This window comes from Mizuhopecten yessoensis, unplaced genomic scaffold, assembly GCF_002113885.1.
Source record: "Mizuhopecten yessoensis strain PY_sf001 unplaced genomic scaffold, ASM211388v2 scaffold10765, whole genome shotgun sequence".
NCBI classification, from domain to species: Eukaryota; Metazoa; Mollusca; class Bivalvia; order Pectinida; family Pectinidae; genus Mizuhopecten; species Mizuhopecten yessoensis.
In genome coordinates this window covers 615,596-637,867 of record NW_018408710.1, presented here as the reverse complement: position 1 = coordinate 637,867, position 22,272 = coordinate 615,596, and the positions used below count along the sequence as shown (strand labels likewise).

At 36.3% G+C, this 22,272-nt stretch overlaps 2 protein-coding genes across 2 annotated transcripts; both read left to right on the top strand.

The window, feature by feature from the left end:
* Positions 1–1,047: 1,047 nt before the first annotated feature.
* LOC110462235 (protocadherin-9-like) lies at positions 1,048–8,798 on the top strand. Its single transcript, XM_021516110.1, has 5 exons — positions 1,048–1,090; positions 7,024–7,249; positions 7,436–7,563; positions 8,522–8,618; positions 8,717–8,798. The coding sequence occupies exons 1-5, from the start codon at positions 1,048–1,050 to the stop codon at positions 8,796–8,798; spliced, it is 576 nt and encodes a 191-aa protein (XP_021371785.1).
* Positions 8,799–10,502: 1,704 nt separating this feature from the next.
* On the top strand, positions 10,503–22,235 carry LOC110462234 (protocadherin Fat 4-like). The gene is made up of 16 exons (XM_021516109.1): positions 10,503–10,766; positions 11,086–11,206; positions 11,428–11,673; positions 13,046–13,182; positions 13,832–13,942; positions 14,202–14,322; positions 15,358–15,603; positions 15,998–16,131; positions 16,333–16,429; positions 17,922–18,062; positions 18,184–18,327; positions 18,603–18,906; positions 19,259–19,759; positions 20,221–21,446; positions 21,734–21,857; positions 22,052–22,235. The coding sequence occupies exons 1-16, from the start codon at positions 10,503–10,505 to the stop codon at positions 22,233–22,235; spliced, it is 4,101 nt and encodes a 1,366-aa protein (XP_021371784.1).
* Positions 22,236–22,272: the final 37 nt, after the last annotated feature.

Here is a 22,272-nt window from a genome sequence, read left to right as displayed (position 1 = left end):
GCATTACATTTTGTCACGAAAACACCTTAGGTATTAGAAAAGTGCATATAACCTTTATTTAGCATAGGTAGTTTGACATTCCATAAAAGAGAGTGCTAAAACACCTAGGTTATTAAAAGAGTAATTCTAAACACGAGAATCGCCGCGTGACTTGTGTACTCATAAACATGAAATGACCGCGCACCCTATATATTAACATCGTTGTTCATTTTAAAAGTAAGATATTATAAATAATCCTTTTGATGTATGACTTACTGACGTTCTGTGTCTGTCAAATGGCCCTTTACAACAACATGTGGTTTAAGCCATGTGTAAGCCATGTATACGTATAACACTTAAACGGAGGGGCTGTATTGCCACAAATATCGTTTTGTGTTTCATCACTTACGATTTATGATATATATCAAACCCGCCGTTCATGACACCCTTCAGACGCTCAGAATTTTATATCGCACGTTCAAATGATTTACCAGCCATAACCAGTGTCATATACGTTTTACTGTTGGCAGACAAGTATTCAGTCAGGTCAACTGTTTCCAAGGCGTAGCGTTTAGCTACAATGAAAAATTATTTTCCGATATAGAAATTAACATTCATAGTTAAGCAACGTAACACGCCTTCTTAAACAGGACTTACTTTCATCCAATTCTTATCTCCAGCACACCCTGTGACACCACTATTACGGCTTTACATTGTATGTTTTGTAAGAAAGTTTGTCCTACAAACCAAACATACTTGTTTTCTGTATATATTATCAACCTATATCTGTTACATTTATTTGCCATTTTATATTTACTGTGAAATCATTAATTTTCGTTGGTTGTTTTATTTCGTCGAATCGGTTGTATTCTTCATTCTCGAGTGAGTACTCGGAACCCAAGAATTCATGTACCTAAGAAATGGTGTTGTCGGATGACAACGAAATTTTAACCCCATGAACATATATGATTTCACAGTATATTATTTGAGGAGATACTCATTTGACCTATATGAAACACAATACCGAGCTTCGTTTTAAGTTGATGTCTATTTAATGTTGAAATCACGATGTCTGTTCCAGTCTCTCTGCAGTCTGAGCGAAAATCAGACAGTAAATTACATTTTATTTATTTATTGTCTTACTGTGGGTACAACAGATACATTTGTGTATGACATATATGCCAGTTTTCTTTATAACTCTCTCCTCGCAAAAATTGAACAGATCAGTATAAGGCTGATATTCGTGTTAAATGACCATAGGTGCATGTATTACACATGAACAAACATCGGTGGTAAGGGATTTTTCAAGCTATTTATCCCGAAGTTGTCCATAATCCGATGCACACATTACTAAGATTTGAAAAAAGGGTACTTGTTGGTGACATTATTGTGAAATCAATGGTTATATCACTTTATTATGGTTATGTTAAAGTCTGTTCCACGGCACATATTTATCAGTTGTAAGCGGTTATTGTTGATTACATGTAGGACTTCATTCAACAGATGTTAAAGTTAGAAGCTTACTAGATTGATATCCTTAAACATTTCAAAGTCATTTATGGAATTGTAAAGCTGACCATATTTTAAAAGTCTTTTCCAGTAAACCTGCTAACTCGTTGTAATGTTATAAAAGGCTGACACTCTGTTGGTCTTGTGAAGGGTCATCATGAAAAAAATAAACAAACATTAAACAAACAAAAACGTGATCAATCTAATTACGTTTATAAAAAGGTGATTTCCTTATGGCCGAATTACTTTTTTAAAATGTAAATCAAGAACAATAGAGAAATAAAATGCTAAGTAATGGACGTTTCAATACTCTGGATGAAGCAAATAGTCAGCCATGTTACAGGAAATTGTACTGAATGACCTACAGAACATCTAACTTATGCATGTATATAAAGAAAAAACAGAAAACAAGACTACACCCTAAGACCACAGCGATGTAATTACAATTATTACAATTGCGTCATCCACAGCTGTGTCAACAGAACTATAGTGCAGAGTAAATTTAGAAGTCATAAAATCGTTGATCAAAAAGATTAGATACATTATAAAACATTCGTGTTGTTCTGGATTTAAAGCTTCGACACTTTTGTGCACTTATCTGGAAATAAGTAAGTGCTACATTAATTCGATTACAGAAAGTACAAACATATTAGATAGGAGTAAATGTTAGACCAATTACTTGATTTTATATTTTGATATTTGACACTAATTGATGATACATCAAACGTTGTGCGATTTGTCCTTTTCACTATCCTCATCCAAGCATAGGTTTTAGTCACTTAACCACGGATAGTACAATGTCTACCGTAATGTCTTAAGTTAAGTGACTGAGTCAAATATCAAGTGTCGCAGTAAAAAGGGACTTGTTGTAGGGCAGATATGGTGTAGAGTGTTCATATAAACTGGAGCGAGTCAGCTGACATACAAGTACTTTGTTTGTGGTAAATACAGTAAGTTATGACAACTTAACATTGATTCTGTAAATTCCTTACCTTTTTCGAGAATAGTCTTAAAGAAATTATATTGCTAATTTAAATGCGTATTCCATTTGTTCACAACTTTCAATAGGGGCATTTAGCAGTTGTTGTTTACATAAGAGGGCGTTCCGTGTTATTGAGTTAAGTGCGTTCCGTTAAATATACTTTTTGCTACGTAATATGGTCGGATGGTCCGGATGCGTTGTCCTTCGAATAAACATGACAATGTACAGTTATTGGTTAATTAACTTTTATCTTCAAGATTTGCAACCTGCTCCGATTGCTTCAGTGTTATCATACCTCCGACGTAAACATTCACCATTAGTAAGAAACACATTTATGAAAAAGTTATAAAATCCGATTAGTCGGGTGGCGCAGGATAACGTACTTGCCTTTTTATCAAGACGTGCGGAGTTCGATTCCCTGATCGGACGTTAAAAAGTATGGGTTACTTGCCCGACCAAGTGGCTTTTCTCCGTGTACATCGGTTTCTTCCTACATTTAGAACCCGTGAGCGCCAACATTATGTCATTTTTTTGTGTAAAATAAGTCTTAAGCTGATGACGCAGGATTTGTTACACATACCAAATGTCGTGGTTTAAGTGTGTCATGTAAAACATGTTTAAAAAAATATATTTTCAAACTCATTTATTAACATGTTCATGACTTATGTAATTGATGATTTGAAGGGTAAAAAAACTAAAGATTCTATTTAAAAGTATAATATTTGAATGGGGTTAGTCGTTTACAATAGGTTTTCGTAGTATTAACCACATCATTGTATTTCATAATACAAACACAGCGAAAAAAGGCTTAGCTGTATTAAAAACAAAAATTAAAAGTTCAACTTATGAGCATTGGTTAATAAATTTATCACATAATCCACCTATTTTACTATGCCATACGGCCATATCATAAATATGGTAATACACACTTGTAATAAAACGTTAAGGTATCGCTTATGGTCAAATCCGTGAGAACATATTCCTTCGCCGCTATAGTTACTACTTTTAATTACAAAGGGTGCTGCATTTTTCTGATAAATTTAATTTTGTTTTGCTGTCAATTGAAATTGAAATGTTTATTTAATCATTAGTAATTTTTATTGCATTAAATACTGGTCACTATTAAAAAACCAATCTGAACTACTTTGCACTGCGCGGAACGATAAAACTATGGTCGGAGTACTTTGGTTTTTATCTAAATAGAGTAAGCTGATAACAAATAAATGACTTTCTTTCTTCGCATTATGAATGGTATATGATAAATAGAATCTAACATTTGTGTCCATGTCATATTGAATTTATTGAACTCGTTTAATAAGATTGATATGACATGGACACTTATGTAAAATCCCTTATGCATTGCTTATATATCCTATTACGTGTGTATTTATTTATCAACATAGCGGGGATCGTCGTGACTAGTAGTTGAAAGGGAGTTGAGGAATTTCGTTTCAATTTAAGTGTTAATCCTATCAACCCGTACGACAGGAGTGGCATGTTTACCCCTGCATTGCTCTCGTGAATATGGTGATGGTATTTGTTGTTTTAACATAGCTTAGCAACAGTATTGTCTGTGAAGGGGATACCACCTGTCTGGTATCCTCTAACTTACGTTTGTCTTATAAGTTGTAATTATTCATACACTTAAAGGCCATCCTTGCCCTAAATGACTACATAACCAAACAATATACAAGTGCATGCCAATCACCAGGTACAGAACTGCTCAAAAATAAATACCGCTTTACAGGTTATTTGCAATTTAGCAAGTACCTGATTGTCAGACTACGGTTCTCCGTACACAAGAATAAAGGGCTATCGACGCACTCGGTATTCCTTATTACAAAGCGAATTCAGAACCTCTTGAACTGCTTTACACAGAACCTGAATCTCAAGATAGTCTGTACACTTCACGTTGATATTGTCTACTCATCTTAAAAGTTGGGAACGAAAAACAACCTTCTTTCATCCACATGTTGATTTTCCTTTTGTTTTATTGAAAAATGGAATCAATATATTAAGTTTTCTTTTTATTTCTGTATTTTCATCGTTCATTATTTTTTCATAGAAATACAACTATGGCATAGATTTTACTCTCTGATTTGAAAAGCTACGAGATCAAAATTTAGTATAAATGCAGAAATAATTTATCTTAAGGGAATTATTTTATCAGCATTTGCTGTAACATATTTCTCGAAAACAGTACATTTCAGTGTAACACATTCAGTATTGGACATGCTGTATTGGCGTGTTATCATACATATATATCATAACCAAACTGTGTCTATATCAACATAAGTTGTTCAATATAACTATACCAAAAATATGCATGGTACATAATATTAAATGACTCTTTCATGCCAAGGGGTGTAGGCTAAGGAAATTCCACCCGAGGGGTTTTCAAATTTGGTAAAACTCGAGGCTCGTGTTTTGCAACTTAAGAATATGTTATCCACAAGAGGGTGAGAGATAAGTATTAATCTTTTCACGGGTCAATTAATGTACATCACGGGCAAACATGGGGGAAAATCATTACTAACGAACTACGAATGATGTGTTCTTTTATGATGTTAGGTATGGATGCATTTGCCTCAAGGCGTATTAAGGTACAAAACTTAAAAACAAATGCCTCAATAAAATACAATTAGCCCTTCAACTCTCATCAGGCATGCGGACACACACACACACCATCGCGCGCAACCACACGCTCACACCATCGTACAAGTGCAAGGATGCAAGCAGGCCAAGGCACGAGATGCTGGTTACATTATCTACTCAATTCCAATAAAACAAGCGTTTATATATTTGTAAATACAGTTACGCTTACAAAAAGATTTTTCAAATCCAATCTCTTGTGCAAATACAAACATAAAACAACACTTCGGGACGCGTACCTCCGGCAGGGGATACATAACGTAGTTAGCTCCCCTGCTATTTTAGAAGGTAGCACAACACGGTTATAAACATATGCAATTATATTGACTTTATAGTACCATTATTGTTATGAACTCATTTGAAGTGACTGTCATAATGAAAGAACAGATGGATGAATTAATTAAAATGAATGTATATATGAAAGAGAGCTATCTTGCATGAGGACAATATTATTGTAAGAAGACTGAAACCAGGGCCCCAATCCTGGCAGTATTCCAACAAAATATTGCGGGACAATAAAATTAATTGCTAAAACAAAACAAAAAACAAAAAACCCCACCATATTTGTTAATTTGTTGAGAGCAAATGTTATTCAATAGAAGTAGCACTATTGATGACTTGGCTTCCCTGGGGTCAAGTTGTCTCCCCTTTTTAAAATCTTTACTCTTTAATATATTCCTTCTTTCACTATAATCACTTCATCTTCCAGGAAACTTGATGTCACAAATATACTTAATGACTTACTTATTTCATTTCGCTGATGTCTGAATGACCTATTCAACAACATTACTTCACGACTTGGCGTCAACGATAAGTTCAAACATAAATATCCCAAATATATATTTATGATTTAATTAAATATTTTACAAAATCCTTGAATTACTTATTCAAACATTTAATTTCCTGACTTTGCTTAAAAAAATATCTAAATGTTTTAATTCCTAGGAATCAGGAATATATTTCATTATGAGATTTTGAATGTTATATCTAAAGAATGAACGTTGGATAAAACTACGGGTTTTATAATCATTATAATGAGAAACAATATTTGTCATTGTGCGATACAAAATGTATGAATATTGAAAGTTTTGTTTATGCTCATCGAAAACATTATTGCTTCTTTTGATCTTTTTGTCCCTATCCCGATCATCTCTTTAATCATTTCACATTAGTTTTATTTGACATAGATTTACATACAGGGTCTCGTCGATGAAGCGAAAAAACAATTATCCTTCCTAAATACCTGGTATATTTTCTCTTTCTATTTTTCAATGCTCTCCGTGTAAAACTTTGTTTACATTGTGATTTCATCAATAATTTATTCCAACACTTATTCTGATACCTCATTTCAGGAATGTGCTTCAGTGATTTATTTAAGTATTAGAAATATCTCCATATCATTTAATTAGAATGTATGCATGTTTAAACTGTTGAAATACGTAAACACCCATTCACCGACCAGTTGAGATCGCGAATAAAAAAAAAATTAACAGTGAAGCGCTTTGCATCTTTGTTTTGCATTTGAAACATTCGATATTAATCTTTAGCCAATGTAATTAATTGCAAGCATATGCAATTGATATTTGCTATTTATTGACAGAACGCACTGCATTAAAAATATATATGTCGGATAAAGTTCACCCAAAACAGGACAATTTAACCCAACTTAAACCGTTTTTGTGACGTTAATACCAAATATGTAAAGTACTATCAACTCAAAATATATTGCAACTATTGATATTACTGTAGACTTTTTGTTTACGTAATTTTCAAAATATAGATCCATAAAAAAACACATCTTGCGATACCTTTAATAAATGTTATTTGTGCGAAGTCAATGGAAACAAATAATAATTAAATAAATTACTCTGGTTATCCATTGCCAAACGAAAACGTTTCAGCTGCAGCCCCCGTTTGGGTCACGCCCTCCACATTGACCACCATCCCCATCAGTGAGAACTCGGGCACTGCTGTCTCTATCTACCAGCTGACGGCCACTGACGCGGATAGTGACCCCATAACTTACTCGATATCATCCGGTTCGGGTTTCAGCCTCGTCGGGGATGTAGTCTATACCAATACAGCGTATGACTACGAAACAACAACGTCATATGCGTTACAGTTCAGGTAAGTACGATGTGCATGCCCTGACTAATTGATAGAACGTATAAGGAGTCTAAATCTAAAGTATCTAATGTAAGTCTAATGTCACATACCGTAAGACGAACATTGAAGAATCCTTACAACTATACGTGTTCCTCTATGGTTTAAAAATATCGATATATATATTTAACATTTGACAATTTTTTGCAGTGCATCTGATGGCACCAACACCGTGACAAGTCTTATATTGACGATAAGTATAACAGACTACAACGATAACACACCCACATTTAGTCCTGCCATCTACTCCAAAAGTATCCCAGAGGCATCCGCTTCAGGTACGTAATATCTAAGAGGGATCCCCTCAAGTACGTAGTATCCCAGAGAGATCCGCTTCAGGTACGCAGTGTCCAAGATATATAAGCTTCAGGTGTGTTGTGCCTCAGAAGTATCAGCTTCATGTACATGTACGTAGTATCCCAGAGAGATCCGCCTCAGGTACGTAGTATACCAGAGAGATCCGCCTCAGGTACGTAGTATCCCAGAGAGATCCGCCTCAGGTACGTAGTATCCCAGAGAGATTCGCCTCAGGTACGTAGTATCCTAGACATGTTAGGCCACGGGACCGTACTATCTCAAAGGAATCTACAGACACTATAAGTATCCTAGTGGAATCCGCCTCAAGTACGTAGTATTCCTGAGGGATCCGCTTCAGATACATAGTATCCCAGTGGAAATATGCATAACAAAAAGGAATATTGCTCATATTCCTTGCATAGTACAAGGCAAGTTTATCTTTGAAAACGTGTTAAAGTTGGAATGTTTTAGATGAATAGCCAATAAACGTGCTCGTGGTTGGTCGGGAAATAATAAATGCACGCACATGGATTATGGTTCAATATTAAATGGTTATTAACCAATGAAGTGTTGTTACATTGTTTGCGTGATAGAATAGGTATACGTTTACCTCGTCTTAATAACTGCGTGTCTGATTGCATGATACTTGTGTCCTCACGCGCTCGAGTTTCCCCGATCATATTTCCTTTATTTGGAGCTTCTCCATAACAATATGCAAGAACCACCACAACAGTGTTCCGAATGTCTGAAGCAGACTACACCTGATAATCTATAGGGTTATTGCATTATTGCGATAAACATGTAATACAATATGTATTAACCTTATGGTAGGAGAACACGTTTAACGTTATCAATCTCAACAAAGAAATTTGTTTCTGTACAACAACAGCAATACTTTCTGTATAGTATATTCAAACGGATATAACATCTGGTTCGCAGGAACATCCATTGCTGCCTTGACCTGTACTGATGCTGACAGCGGTACTAACGGAAACTGTGCTCTCAGTATACAGAGCGGGGACGACGCCTCAGCCAAGTTTACTATTTCCGGTACCACTCTAGAAACAACGACAACCGCCACGGACTACGAGACGCTCTCCTCACAGAATTATATGTACAGCCTCGTTGTCATAGCTACGGACACGGCATCTTCCGGTGCCGGGTCAGATTTAACCGGAACTGCCTATGTTTACGTTACAATCACCGGTACAAATGACAACACTCCTGTGATATCGGGCACAACTCCTTCAACCATATCCGTAAGTATGATTGTACATGCGTTGTCTGTCAATTGTGCTGTGATCTATATTGTGCCGTAAATGACGATATTTTCGTACTTGTATGCTTTTTTTTACCGTTATATGAAATCAATGTATAGGACAACAAAATAATCACCGTCTCTTTACCAAGATAAAATTCGACGTAAAGGCTCTAGATTACACAAAAATCACCGCCTACTTACCCGAATGGAAAATCAATCAAAACTTCTAAGTAAGATGAAGGATTAACATTTTTAGGGAAAGATATATTATTTGTATTGCTCTTCGGAAAGATTTTTTTCTTAGAAAGCTGTTATGTTCAGTCTCGGAGACAATCATAAAAACATAGCTTTTGCACTGTTTGTCACGATATTCATAAGGTCACCCAATTCATAATAAATATTATTTTAATAATTTTAAAAACAACTGCGGAAAGGATATTCTTAAAAAGTGATTAAAATAAACGTTGCAATGATCTTCGTTTAAAAGTATTTTAACCATGTTTATCCCAGACAAAAGCCTCATCGGTGTGCTCATTCATACCTCTCTCTTTTAATCATTAGTAATGAAGTGATTATTACTGATAAAGTGTAATTGTATTTGTACACCAGGTTTCCGAGAACAGCGCCGTGGGAACCACAGTGGCAACTGTACAGGCGAGTGACGCTGATGATGGCGACGACGGGGTGCTCACCTACAGCATTATTGGTATGTAAAAGGGTGATAAATGTCCTGCTGTACCGGCGGTGCACCTGGAATTTTTCACACTTGATTTGCATTAAAATGTTCCAGTATATTATCTTGCGCCTTCTGTATGTAAAACATCAATATTTTGATTTTGTACATTATGAGTTTGGTCTTATTTGATATTTCTTTGTTTAATAGACAACCAAAAGTTAAGTCCTTGATCAATTCGCATGAGCATATCGTCACTGTTATGTCCGTCCGTCCGTCTGTCTGTCTGTCAAACTCATACTTTTGTTATATCCTATGATAACGGTTACAGAATACAACATAACTATACGACGGCTGGTACACATTCAGTGCACACGGACAATAACCCTTGCTTTCAGCTTAGAATTAAGGTATCCCTCTTTTATATAATCCATCGCATGCTTCAATAAACAAGAAAACTTCTGCACACAAATCATACCTTTTGTTACGCAGGATCAAAAGTCAGCCCCTCCTTTATTTAAGATTTGTTATATTCCGTTCCAAGGTGCGCATTAGCGCAACTTAGAGCATACGATCATACCTGTTAAATCGATTATTTTTAATCTTTATATTTACGTTCGAAACAACATAAACAATATTGTATTCTATCGTTCGTGGTGTTCTTAAGTTGTTCAAATACATTTTAAAGCAAACTCTTTTACCAGACGGCGAACGTCATTAACGTGTATTAGTTCTAGCTGGAAATGAACTATAACATTTTTTTGTTTATTTTAAGGACTGTAAATTTATTTGTAATTATATAATTATATATATTATACAAAGTGATGAGCGGTGTACAGGTATAACGACTTCTACTTCTACTGTCAGTAGCTGTCGATTTCCGGAGTTAAGTATATTTCGTATTGTTTTATTTACATTCATCCATACATTTATATGTATTGTAACTGACAAAACAATTAAGTTATAATCTGTTTGATCGAGACAAAATGAATTATATGTATAATTTAGGTGGAAATTCCGAGGCACGGTTCGGTATAGGAACTACGACAGGAGAGATATATCTGACGCTGGCTCTAGACTATGAGACAACGACGCCGTACTCCCTCACCGTACAGGCTACTGACGGTGGTTCACCAACAGCCAGCGCCACCTCGGTAGTCACCGTTACAGTCACCGACGTCAACGACAACACTCCGGCCTGTCCCTCCTCAACCTACATCTACAGTGTAGCAGAAACAGCTTCGTCAGGGGTGGGTACACGGGCGCTAAAAGAAAACTAAGGAACGATCAATGTTTCACTTTTTATTTGTCCCTTATTTACATTGGAAGTTATATTATTTATTTTGACTATGCAAATGTTCCGTTTCCAGCATTTTGCGCAATGAATTCCTGATGTCTATTTATGAATCATATTGAGTGATGTTAAAAACAGAAGCATTAACCAGAAAAATATAATCCATTGTTTCTTTATATACATTTTATGTACATGTATACGTCATGGTTGTAAGATTTAGGACTTTGTTACCGCGGGTTGCTATTGACTGACCACCGATCTCATTGTTCACACAGACGACCGTGACCACACTAGCTTGTACTGATGCCGATGGAAATTCTCTGACGTACACAATAACTTCTGGCAATTCCGAGGGATGTTTTAGTGTGACAGGCGCTGTGCTGACCACTTCCTGTGGTACGTACAATGATAAAGTCATTCTTCATATAGATTTACTCGAAAGATAAGCTTTAAGATTCGTTAGCATGAATTTACATAATACCATTTTTGAGCAATGTTCTGATAAATATATCTTTTACGAAAACTAAAAAAAAAAAAACCTTGTCTAACGGGCTCCAAGGGTAACAAATCGTTCCTACTGTATCATAATGTTGTAATTCACTACCTCCTCATTGCAGCACTTGACTATGACACCGGAAGTCAGTCTTACACTCTTGCTATCGATGTCAGTGACGGAACCACCTCTAGCTCGGTTACTGTGTACATAAGCCTCACTGCAGAAAACGACAACATTCCAACATTTACTTCTAATCCCACCGTCAGTCTCGCGGAGGGTACGAGTGTTGGCACAGTTGTTACCACATATACTGCCACAGACGGTGACCTTTCTCCTCACAACGTTGTTTCCTATGCTATTACGACAGGTAATATTCCTTATTTACGTTTTGTCTTATCAAATTTCCAAGTATCATGTTAAAAAACCTGACAAGAATTTACCGCAAATTCAAAACGTAATAAAAACGTTAAACCTCCTAATACTGATTTTTTTTGTCCAGCAACATTTTGACATCACAAAAGAGTTCTAAGGTGCAACGAATAAGTCTTGGCAAGGAACTGTCAAGAAATGGGGGAAAGTGTAAGTAATGTTAATTGAAACAACCTGTTTTATAATGTTGATACATTAGATATATAAGGTACGTTAGCAGTTTAGGAGGTGGCAAATACAACAAGGGTCATTACATCCGGCTTTTACTGGAGACACAGAGTGACAACAACAAGAACGTAAACCAAACGAATAACATTCTAACACGAACATGTCCCCGCACTTTACCAGGTTTTCCGGAGCTGGAAACGTTACGTTCCACATTAGTCACATTTAAGTATGTTTCGTGTCAAAAGCAGAAACCTTTTTTTGGTAACCAATGATCTAAGAACTAGGGAACAAAGTCTATGGAATAAGGCTTAGCAGTTCACTGATCAACAGGACGAATATGCCTACTTTGGTAAATAAAACTGCTTTGAAATAGCGAGTACACAGCGCGATGGTGAACGGAAAATCATTACGTCATTCATTTAATCCGGAAGTAAGATGATCAGACCGTAGTTTAAGAAACTCCCGTAGTATTTTTAAAGTCTATTTAGGGAGAATAAATCAGAAAAAGAAAGTTCTTTTAATTCGTGTTAATCAAGGATAAACATGAAAAATATATCTGAACATAAAATTTAAGGATTCGGGAATTATATAATTTTTTGTTCCTTATTAGCCGTTGTATCTATTATTTTGTAAGAACACGATCCTAGATTGGCCGGAAGTGATGCACAGTCTGCCCGAATAAGAAAACCAATCATATGTTTTAAAACAGTCTTAAACTTGTGTCGACATATTTTGACTGTGAAAATTACAGTGCGCACAGATCTTCTTGCTGTTTTAACAATTCACTCTCTCTCATTGTGTAGCTTTATATAGTTATATACGGGTATAGCTTGTATAATTGATTTTGAAAAGAAATACCTTGCACGTGTACTACAATGATGTTATATCCAGAAGAAATTTTACCGTACGCATTATGATGTACAAGTTCGTTTCATTTTGCACATGCGTTGTTTAACAATGTGTTTTTGTTTCTTTCTAGACAATGGTTTATGTATACCCATGGCAGACTTGTGATATGTATCTGTCACATTGGAATAGGTTAATATCATGCAACTTCTTTTGACAACTCCTATGTTAACAAGATATCACCAAACAGTATCAGCTATATAAACAGCGGTCATGACAGTGTATTGTTGTTTCAGTGACTAACAGTGGTGGTTCTAGTCTCTTTGCGATCGAGTCGACTTCCGGGAGTATACAGTTGGTTAGCGCTTTGGATTACGAAACCCAGACTACGTATGACATAACAGTAGAAGCAACTGATGGAGGTGGCACCGTGGTAAGTTGTTTATGTATTTTGTATCATAACAAGACAATTGTAACCTCACGATACTTGCAAACCAAGAAAAATCATCCTGAAAATGTTTCCTTTAAATTGTTGTAAGCGATGCAATAAATGTATACATTGTAGGTATGAATCTTGCTGTCATGTGAGGCTCTGAAACGTGACATTATAACCTCAATGTGAAAATGATATATTAATATTATCATTTGAATCGGAAAAAAGAAAAACAACAAATATCGTCTTACGAATGTTGTAATACAAATGTAACAAAAAACATAAGGAAACCCTGATCTTTATCGATAAATTTTTACGTGTAACTTCGCACGAAACTGCACTTACAAAATACGGTTTTATTTTAAAATACGCATTTGGAAAATTTATTTTATTCCTTCAATGTCAATTTTCAAAATCATTTCATGTTAAAGAGTTAACCAGTACGTAGGGATATAATAACTACCCTTAGGTGTAGAATGAAAGGATCGATCAGCCTCAAATACATGGACAAGAATGGCATTTAATTTGAGTTTTTTCCTTAGGTTTCAAATCTTTGTGATACATTATAACAAAAAGCTATATATCCTTTCTTCAGTCCATTGCCATAGCCCATGTAAGCATTCTTACAATATATACCATTGCTTTACAGGCAACAGGGACGGTGACAATCTCGGTGACAAATGTCAACGACAATTCTCCAATATGCAATCCTTCTACATATACAGCCACTGTATCAGAGACGTCTGCTACAGGAACAACGGTACGGTATCGTATTTGACATGTATAATCTTACCATGTAAAGATTATGATGATTTTACGTACAAAATGCAAAACGTTAACCCGAATATAGATATATGGTTTCTTCATGTGCATTTTACATGAAAAATTAGGATATTGTTAACATAAGATGTCTGCAGTTTAAACATATTATATTTCCCTATTAAAAGCAAAAGGATTGGGTATAAGTTTCAAAGACATTACATAAGATATAAAAAAAATCAAACATATTTCCATCACAGGTAACCACACTGGCCTGTACCGACGATGACACATCTGACACTGTGTCCTATTTATTCGTCAGTGGAAATACTGGTACCGACTTTGCTTTAACCACCACGGGTGAAATAACCCTATCTAACGGTAAGTATATAATACTTATGTTTTAAACTATGAACTGTTCTATTTGTTTGAAAACGACACCAAGAAAAGATACAACAGTCATGAAAGATACGAAATAATGAACATTTCAAAAACAGGAAAAATATGTGTTAAGAAGGGTAATCAAGTATAACATCACGTCTCACTCACATCTTGATTTTGTTTGTAAAACCCTGGCTATTCATTACAGATAGGTATTACAATGCATACATAGTATACTATTCTGCGCACGGAGATATCACAAATTAGAAAAAAAGCAATATATTTTTGACGACATCATCATTTTATTTTTTATTCTTAAAATTATCGGTCTTTGACAATGTTTTGACTATGTCTGCTTAAGATTCATATATTGACATGCATGCCTCCATCATAAGCTTCCCTTCGTTTACCATAACAGCCTTTCCTGTATATGCTGCTGAAGAGTCTTTTTTATGTTCAATGTTTTCTACGTGAGAAACAATAGTTTACGTTGAAGAACTCTTTAGGGTCATCACCATAAGGAGATTTCAGTGTCATCCACCATCATGTTACATGTAACTGTATCTTAGATGTTAATATATCAAGTGACCTAAATTCATTTCTTGGGATAATGGGAGGCAAAATAACGGGTCCTTCATGTACAATGTACATGAGGTGAAGTAATCGTTAACCTTCCGGAACAGCTGGTTTATTTCCGACGTTATTGCGGAAGTTCATGATGTCTTTTTGTATTTTATTTTATTTTTGTTACCTTATTCCCAATGTTGTTCCTGTACCAACTTTGAGTTCTTATTCTGACTTTTTTTAATGCCGTGGTACCCTTTCCCAGTTTTAATGTCGTAGTACCTTTTCCCAGTTTTAATGTCGTGGTACCCTTTCCCAGTTTCAATGTCGTGGTACCCTTTCCCTGTTTCAATGTCGTGGTACCCTTTCCCAGTTTTCCTTCCTGTTGCTTCATGGACATTTTTCAAAACACTTTTTTTTTCTGAAATAAGAATTTGTAAAATATATATGTTTTCTTTTATGGTAACGAAGCCCTCGACTATGACGCTGGGACGCAGTCGTACACCCTATTAGCCAGTGCTTCTGATGGTACAACCTCAGTCACAACTACTATAGCCGTCACAGTCGTGGCCGAAAACGAGGCCACACCCGCATTCGCCTCAAACCCAACCACAACACTGGCGGAGGACGCCGTGGTCGGAACTGCTATCACAACGTACACAGCAGTGGACAACGACGCGTCACCCCACGACATTGTCAGCTATGACATCACGGCAGGTAAAATTATATAATTTAATGAAGAAACATAAAATAAAGCGACCAGGAGAGCATGCCTCGATCAATAAAAATGTTAGGTCCAAAAATTGAAATCGCTAAATTTTAATCATTTGTTGAATACATACTTAAAACAAGTTAACAGAGTAAAACGGGAATCTGTGTGCGGCAGTGGTTATAATATAATTAGAAATTGAACAAATGCATCAATGAACATTTTTAATTTTGTATCAATAAATTAAACGGTACTAACAGCGAAAACATTAACATTCCTATCATTACTCGAACATTTAATCTATATTATATTAATTGTGCATACAAATCGACTTTAGTACAAAATGCTTATAAAGATTTAAAAAACATACGTATATTTTTTTATTTGAATGTATTGTTGCAGTCACTAATGGCGGAACCTCCTATTTCAATATCGACAAAACATCCGGAAATATTCAGCTAGCACAAACTCTGGATTATGAAACTGCCACAAGTTACCAGTTGACAGTCGTAGCAACGGACGGCGGGGGTTTAACGGTAATATAATTACATGTAATGTGCACATTCGTTACTTCTGGAACAATACTTCTGGTGTATAAAAAATAACCAAACGTTTCCTTTGCGAAAACCAGTTTTGTTTCATCGGCTGTTTAAACTTGCTGTTCTCAAGTAATGTTTCAATATATTCCATATTTTCAACAACATTGAAATGGCCTTTAATTTATTATTTTTAAACAGGGTACCGGTACAGTGACGTTGTCAGTGACGGATGTAAACGACAATGCACCAATATGCACGCCATCGTCACATGTTTTGACCGTGCCGGAGAACACAGGTATTGTTTTCACAGTAGAATTATTTATATAAAACGTTATGTTGAAGTTCTTTTAGAGGATACGTGGAACTTAATGTATATCATTTTCGTATATAATTAAGGGGTTTTGCGCGTCCCCTTCTGTTTCAACAGTAGTTTAGATAAGTTTGAATTTCTACCGTTTTGGCCTCTTGCATCAACGATGAGCTTAAACAGGTGCGTGGTACAATCTATTCATTTTTTGCATATTGTATATATTACTATACTGTATATATTACCATACTGTATATATTACCATACTGTATCTATTACCATACTGTATATATTACAATACTGTATATATTACCATTATATTACAATACAGTATATTACCATACTGTATATATTACCATACTGTATATATTACCATACAGTATATTACCATACTGGATATATTACCATACAGTATATTACAATACTGTACATATTACCATACCGTATATATTACCATACAGTATATATTACCATACTGTATATATTACCATACTGTGTATATTACCAATGTTTAGGTACAATCACATACTGTATATATTACCATACTGTATATATTACCATACTGTATATATTACCATACTATATATTACCATACTGTATATATTACCATACTGTACATATTACCATACAGTATATTACCATACTGTATATATTACCATACTGCATATATTACCATACAGTATATTACCATACTATATATATTACCATACTATATATATTACCATACTGTATATATTACCATACAGTATATTACCATACTGTATATGTTACCATACTGTATATATTACCATACTGTATATTTTACCAATGTTTAGGTACAATCACATATGTTTGACTTATGTTCATCCTTCAAAGTATAATCACATCCGATTCCATAATTCAAAACCAATATTTATATTCTATTGGTAACCTTTCGCACAGTAAAACATAAATCTTATTGCTCAGATTAAAAAAAATGTCCAGTGTTAGCGGCTTCGCCCTTCAAATTACAATACATGGACTGCTATGTAGTGATATGCTATGTCACGATAAACTCGTTTTCATTACGGAGAACAGAAAAGGCAAATTTAAAAGTATGGAGAAACTTCCCTGGTATGAAATATTTCTTTGCCTGGAAATCTTTTTGATATGCAGGTTGCACAAAGCATGTCCATGACGATACACCTGTACATGTAACGATATTACGGTGGTTGAGTCTTGCGGTGATAAGCGCACTCGCCTTACACAATAAAGCTGATGTTCGATTCCCTGATCGGGGATGAAAAGTTATGGGGTCATTTACAGGACCACTTGGGTTTTTTTTCAGGTTCTCCGGTTTCCCAAACATCAAAATTTCGAGCGCTTCTAATCAGGCCGACAAAAATTATTTATATACGTTTGTAAAACTTGTTTCACATTTGCTAGTACCTTTTTATAACTAAATATAGCGTTATGACATCATGTCAAATTGTCTATACATTTTTCCATAATACTTTTTCAGCTACTAGTACGGCGGTGATATCAGATCTGTCCTGCACTGATGCAGATGCCGGAACCACGTTGACGTACACGATGACGCAGAACCCCGATAATAAATTCGGCGTGACGGTTTCCGGATCTACAGCCTCCCTTGTTGTCAGTGGTAACGTGAACATTTATTTTTATGCTAAAGTATTGATATTCACCTAATCAAATGATCCGTTCTTGACGAACACATCACGTGTTCTGTTTGTTTTGTAAGATTTGTTTTTATTTTACTTCAGCCTCTCTTGACTACGAGACGACCACATATTATAACTTACAAGTGACAGTTAAAGATGGCGGTTCTCCGGAACTCTCGGCTACAGTGACTGTTGACGTCACCGTTGGGGCTGTGGACGAGGGGTCGCCTGTGTTCACAAGTTCTGGTGATAATGTTTGCAAACCTTCAGATCCATTCCACAATAATTTCATTACGATAAAAGATAATCGTAAAGCAGTGTTTCTGCACACTTTTCTTCTGTTATCAATATAACGTTCCGGTAAAAGTTATGGTGTAATTTCAATTAAAACATAAAAGCCCAACGGATTTGGTAATATTAACACATGCATAATGTGCATGGCTAGATAAAATATTCCTTTCATAGGCTAAGACTTAAACAAATTGCATTGAATTATTATTTTTATACATTTCTTTTTACAGGAACGTATGCATTGTCTGTGGGGGAAGATACAGCTATAGGCTCAACATTAGTGACTGTCACGGCTACAGATTCGGTAGATACCGGGGATTCCATTTCTTATGCCTTCGTTGCTACGTACTCCAAGTTTAGTTTGGACACGAACGCGGGAACTATATTACTTGTCACAAGTTTGGACTTCGAGACGGCCACCAATCATCAACTCCTCGTGACCGGATATGACGGTACAACTTACGTCACTGCGACCGTTACCATCACCGTGAACGACGTCAATGAAGTTGCTGTTTTTGGCAGTTCGACGTACACGTATGCATTTCTTTTATCAAACGTCAACATTCTTAATATAGCCACTGTATTATCATCGTAGAACCATTATCTACAGCGAGTTTACGATATCATGAAGGATAGAAATCTTCGAATAAAAAACTACAACCAAGTATTATTGTTTCCTTTCATACAGCTTGGTAACACAGAACACCTTGGCCCAGTGTCATTGCAATGACATTTGGTCTTTCGCAGCTGGAGTTTGTTTCCCAACTTTTATTTCAATGTCAGGACATCTTCCTGCATACCTCTTCTGCCTTGTTACTGTTCTATTTAAGGCAAGACACGATCACATTTAATAGGTTACACTTAAGCATGGTTATTTTCTTTACAGACCTACCTTTGCAGAGAACCAAGCAGTAGGGACAGCGCTTGTACAAGTGACTGCTACAGATGGTGATTCCAGCACGTTCGGAACGGTAGCTTACTCAATTTCCTCGGGCGACGGGGCATCCTACTTTACTATAGACTCTTCCACGGGCATAATAACATCCACGGCCGTCATAGATTACGAGGTGAACATAATATTTTCCATGATAGTTCAGGCAGTGGACGGAGTTCCCGCACTGACAGCCCAGTGCCTTGTTCAGGTCACAATTACGGACGAAAACGATAATACACCAACTTTTAACCCGACAACGTACTCCGTCACTTTATCCGAGGATTCTGCAGTCACTACAACCGTGACCACGGTTTCTGCAACTGATGCTGATTCTGTAAGCAACAACAATAACCTGTTTGAGTACAGCACTACTTCTTCCGTACCGTTTACTATCGGAACGACTACTGGTATAATTACCACTAATGCTGTTCTTGACCGAGAAACAACAGCCAGGTAAATATGATACACTTCGTTTTCCTTTATTAGGTGTAAGATTATGTACACGGATGATTGAAAGACGTGAGTGCGCTAATTTACAATCACTCGAATATTTTTTCAATCTCATTTTGTTTTGAATTTATATATTATTTTTGAGGAATCGAATTTATGACTCATTTCAAAAAGTAAATACTACTTGTAACATAGATATTTAAGATATAATATCATTATTATTTTTTCTTTAAGAAAGGTAGCTCTAACACATGTCAGAGGTATAATGTGTTTGGTAACATCTTTAATTACAAACCTGAAGAATAGCATGTTTAAAAGTATTGTGATTTCCCACTTTATTCTTGGAAATTAAACGTCAATCAGATAAAATTAGAAAACCACGAGGATAACTTTACTTATTTTTATGGCATTACATGTATTTTTATTTGTGAATTTGAAACACATTATTACTCCGTGAATTTCAGTTATGACATGGTGATTCTTGCCACTGACAAAGGCGCCACCCCTCTTACCGGTACCTCTACTGTAACCATCTCCCTGATAGACGTGAACGACAACGACCCCAGTATATCTGGTACTTATGACACCACTATAGACGAGGACACCGCCGTCAACACCGTCGTCTTCTCAATCACTGCCACTGACCCAGACGATGGACAGAATAGCCAGTTATCATACTCAATCAACTCGGGAAATACCAACTCAGACTTCAAGATAGAGGTCGGAACAGGAATATTACAAACAGTAAATACATTGGATAGAGAAACCACATCGGCCTATTTACTAGTGGTGTATGTTGTTGACAATGGCGCCACGGCAAGAACAGCTAGTGTTACATGCACAGTTACTATTGGTGACTTGAATGATAACACTCCGGCATGGACAGCTGCACCTTATACATTTACAGTGGACGAAAATGTCGCTACGACCACAAGTGTTGGCACTATAGCAGCTACGGATGCAGACACAGGGGTTAACTCGGCAATAAGTTACAATATCATAGGCTACTGGTCAGGTGGATCGAACCCTGTAACAATTGACACATCAACAGGCGTAATAACAACAAGTGCGAGCCTCGACCGAGAAAGTGCGGACACGTACGTGATATGGTGCCGTGTCCAGGATTCGGGAACACCTGTTCTGTCGTCTGACACGAATGTTACCATAACCATAAACGATCTGAATGATAACGACCCAACATTTGCTAGTACAACTTACTCGGCAACCGTGACAGAAAATACTGCTGTTGCCACATCGATAACAACAATGTCGGCTACTGATGCAGACACAGGTGTCAATGCAGTCATTGTGTATTCCTTTGACACCTCTACAACAGCCGGTGCTAGAGCAGATCTGTATTTGACCATCGGTTCGTCTACAGGTCTCGTGGAAGTGAAATCCTCGATTGATCGGGAAGTAGATGCGACATTTACTGTAGTTGTTCTGGCTGTGGATACGGGCACCACACCTAGAACCGGATCCACAACTCTTATGGTAACAGTGGGAGACGAGAATGACAATTCCCCGCTATTTTCTCCCACTTACTACAACGGGGAGGTACCGTATACAGGTTCTTGTAATCCCACCATCGTAACACTGACAGCTTCGGACGCGGACGAAGGTGCAAACGCACAATTGTATTATTACTTCACAACCACCAACAGTGACTTCACACTGGACTCTAGCACAGGTACGTATTGACCTCACTAATTAACGTTGGCATTGATAACACATAAATATTATATTCAACTGATAACAAAGTTGCTTTTACTTATGGCTTTATCCGTCAATGTTTGACATTAATATTTTATACAATCGCAGGCGAAATTACTCGGACCTCGACATTGTCCAGCGGAAAGAAGTACATTACCTATGCCTATTCTCACGACGGCGGAAGCCCACAGCTTACCAGTACCAGTTCGACGATTCGTATAGATGCGTATACCCCTTCACTTGTAATTATTTCATTCTACTTAGGAATTAACAAAACCTACTTTGAGTCGGTAGAAAGTACTTTTATTGGTCAGTTGGATGCTGTGTACCAGGTGACATATCCCACTGCCTCAGTCAAACGATGGTGTATAGTGGAATCGTCCGGAAGGTGAGAATCCAGTTACATGTACAATAAAGTATTGAACCAAAAAAAAAACATTTTTATTTCTAATGACAATAGTAACTTATCGATTTCTTTTAAATTCAAGTATTTATACAAAAGTTTTCCGCAAATATTTAATTTTTCATTACATCTGATCTAAAAAATGAATTCATGAAAAGTCCTAAATTTTATTCTTTCAGTTTGATTATTGTGCATATGTATGTGCTACAAGATGATACGACAGATTCTGTTAGTAACATCGCTTCAGAAAAGGTGTTCCTCAGTGCATCGGCCGCCCAGGGATTTGTTGCCACAGACACGGCGGGGACCCCTTCAGCAAGTGTTATAGGTATTACTAGTCTGCTTCAGCACCATTCACTTTAAGATGGATTTTGATATAACGATATCGTTTTACACATAC

Coding starts and splice junctions, on each gene's coding strand:
- LOC110462235 (XM_021516110.1), top strand. CDS start 1,048: ATGTCTGTTCCAGTCTCTCTGCAGTCTGAGCGAAAATCAGACA. Junction 1,091..7,023: donor GTCTGAGCGAAAATCAGACA/GTAAATTACATT, acceptor AAAACGTTTCAG/CTGCAGCCCCCGTTTGGGTC. Junction 8,619..8,716: donor GGGGACGACGCCTCAGCCAA/GTTTACTATTTC, acceptor TCGTTGTCATAG/CTACGGACACGGCATCTTCC.
- LOC110462234 (XM_021516109.1), top strand. CDS start 10,503: ATGAATTATATGTATAATTTAGGTGGAAATTCCGAGGCACGGTTCGGT. Junction 13,943..14,201: donor CGTCTGCTACAGGAACAACG/GTACGGTATCGT, acceptor TTTCCATCACAG/GTAACCACACTGGCCTGTAC. Junction 21,447..21,733: donor CACACTGGACTCTAGCACAG/GTACGTATTGAC, acceptor CATTCTACTTAG/GAATTAACAAAACCTACTTT.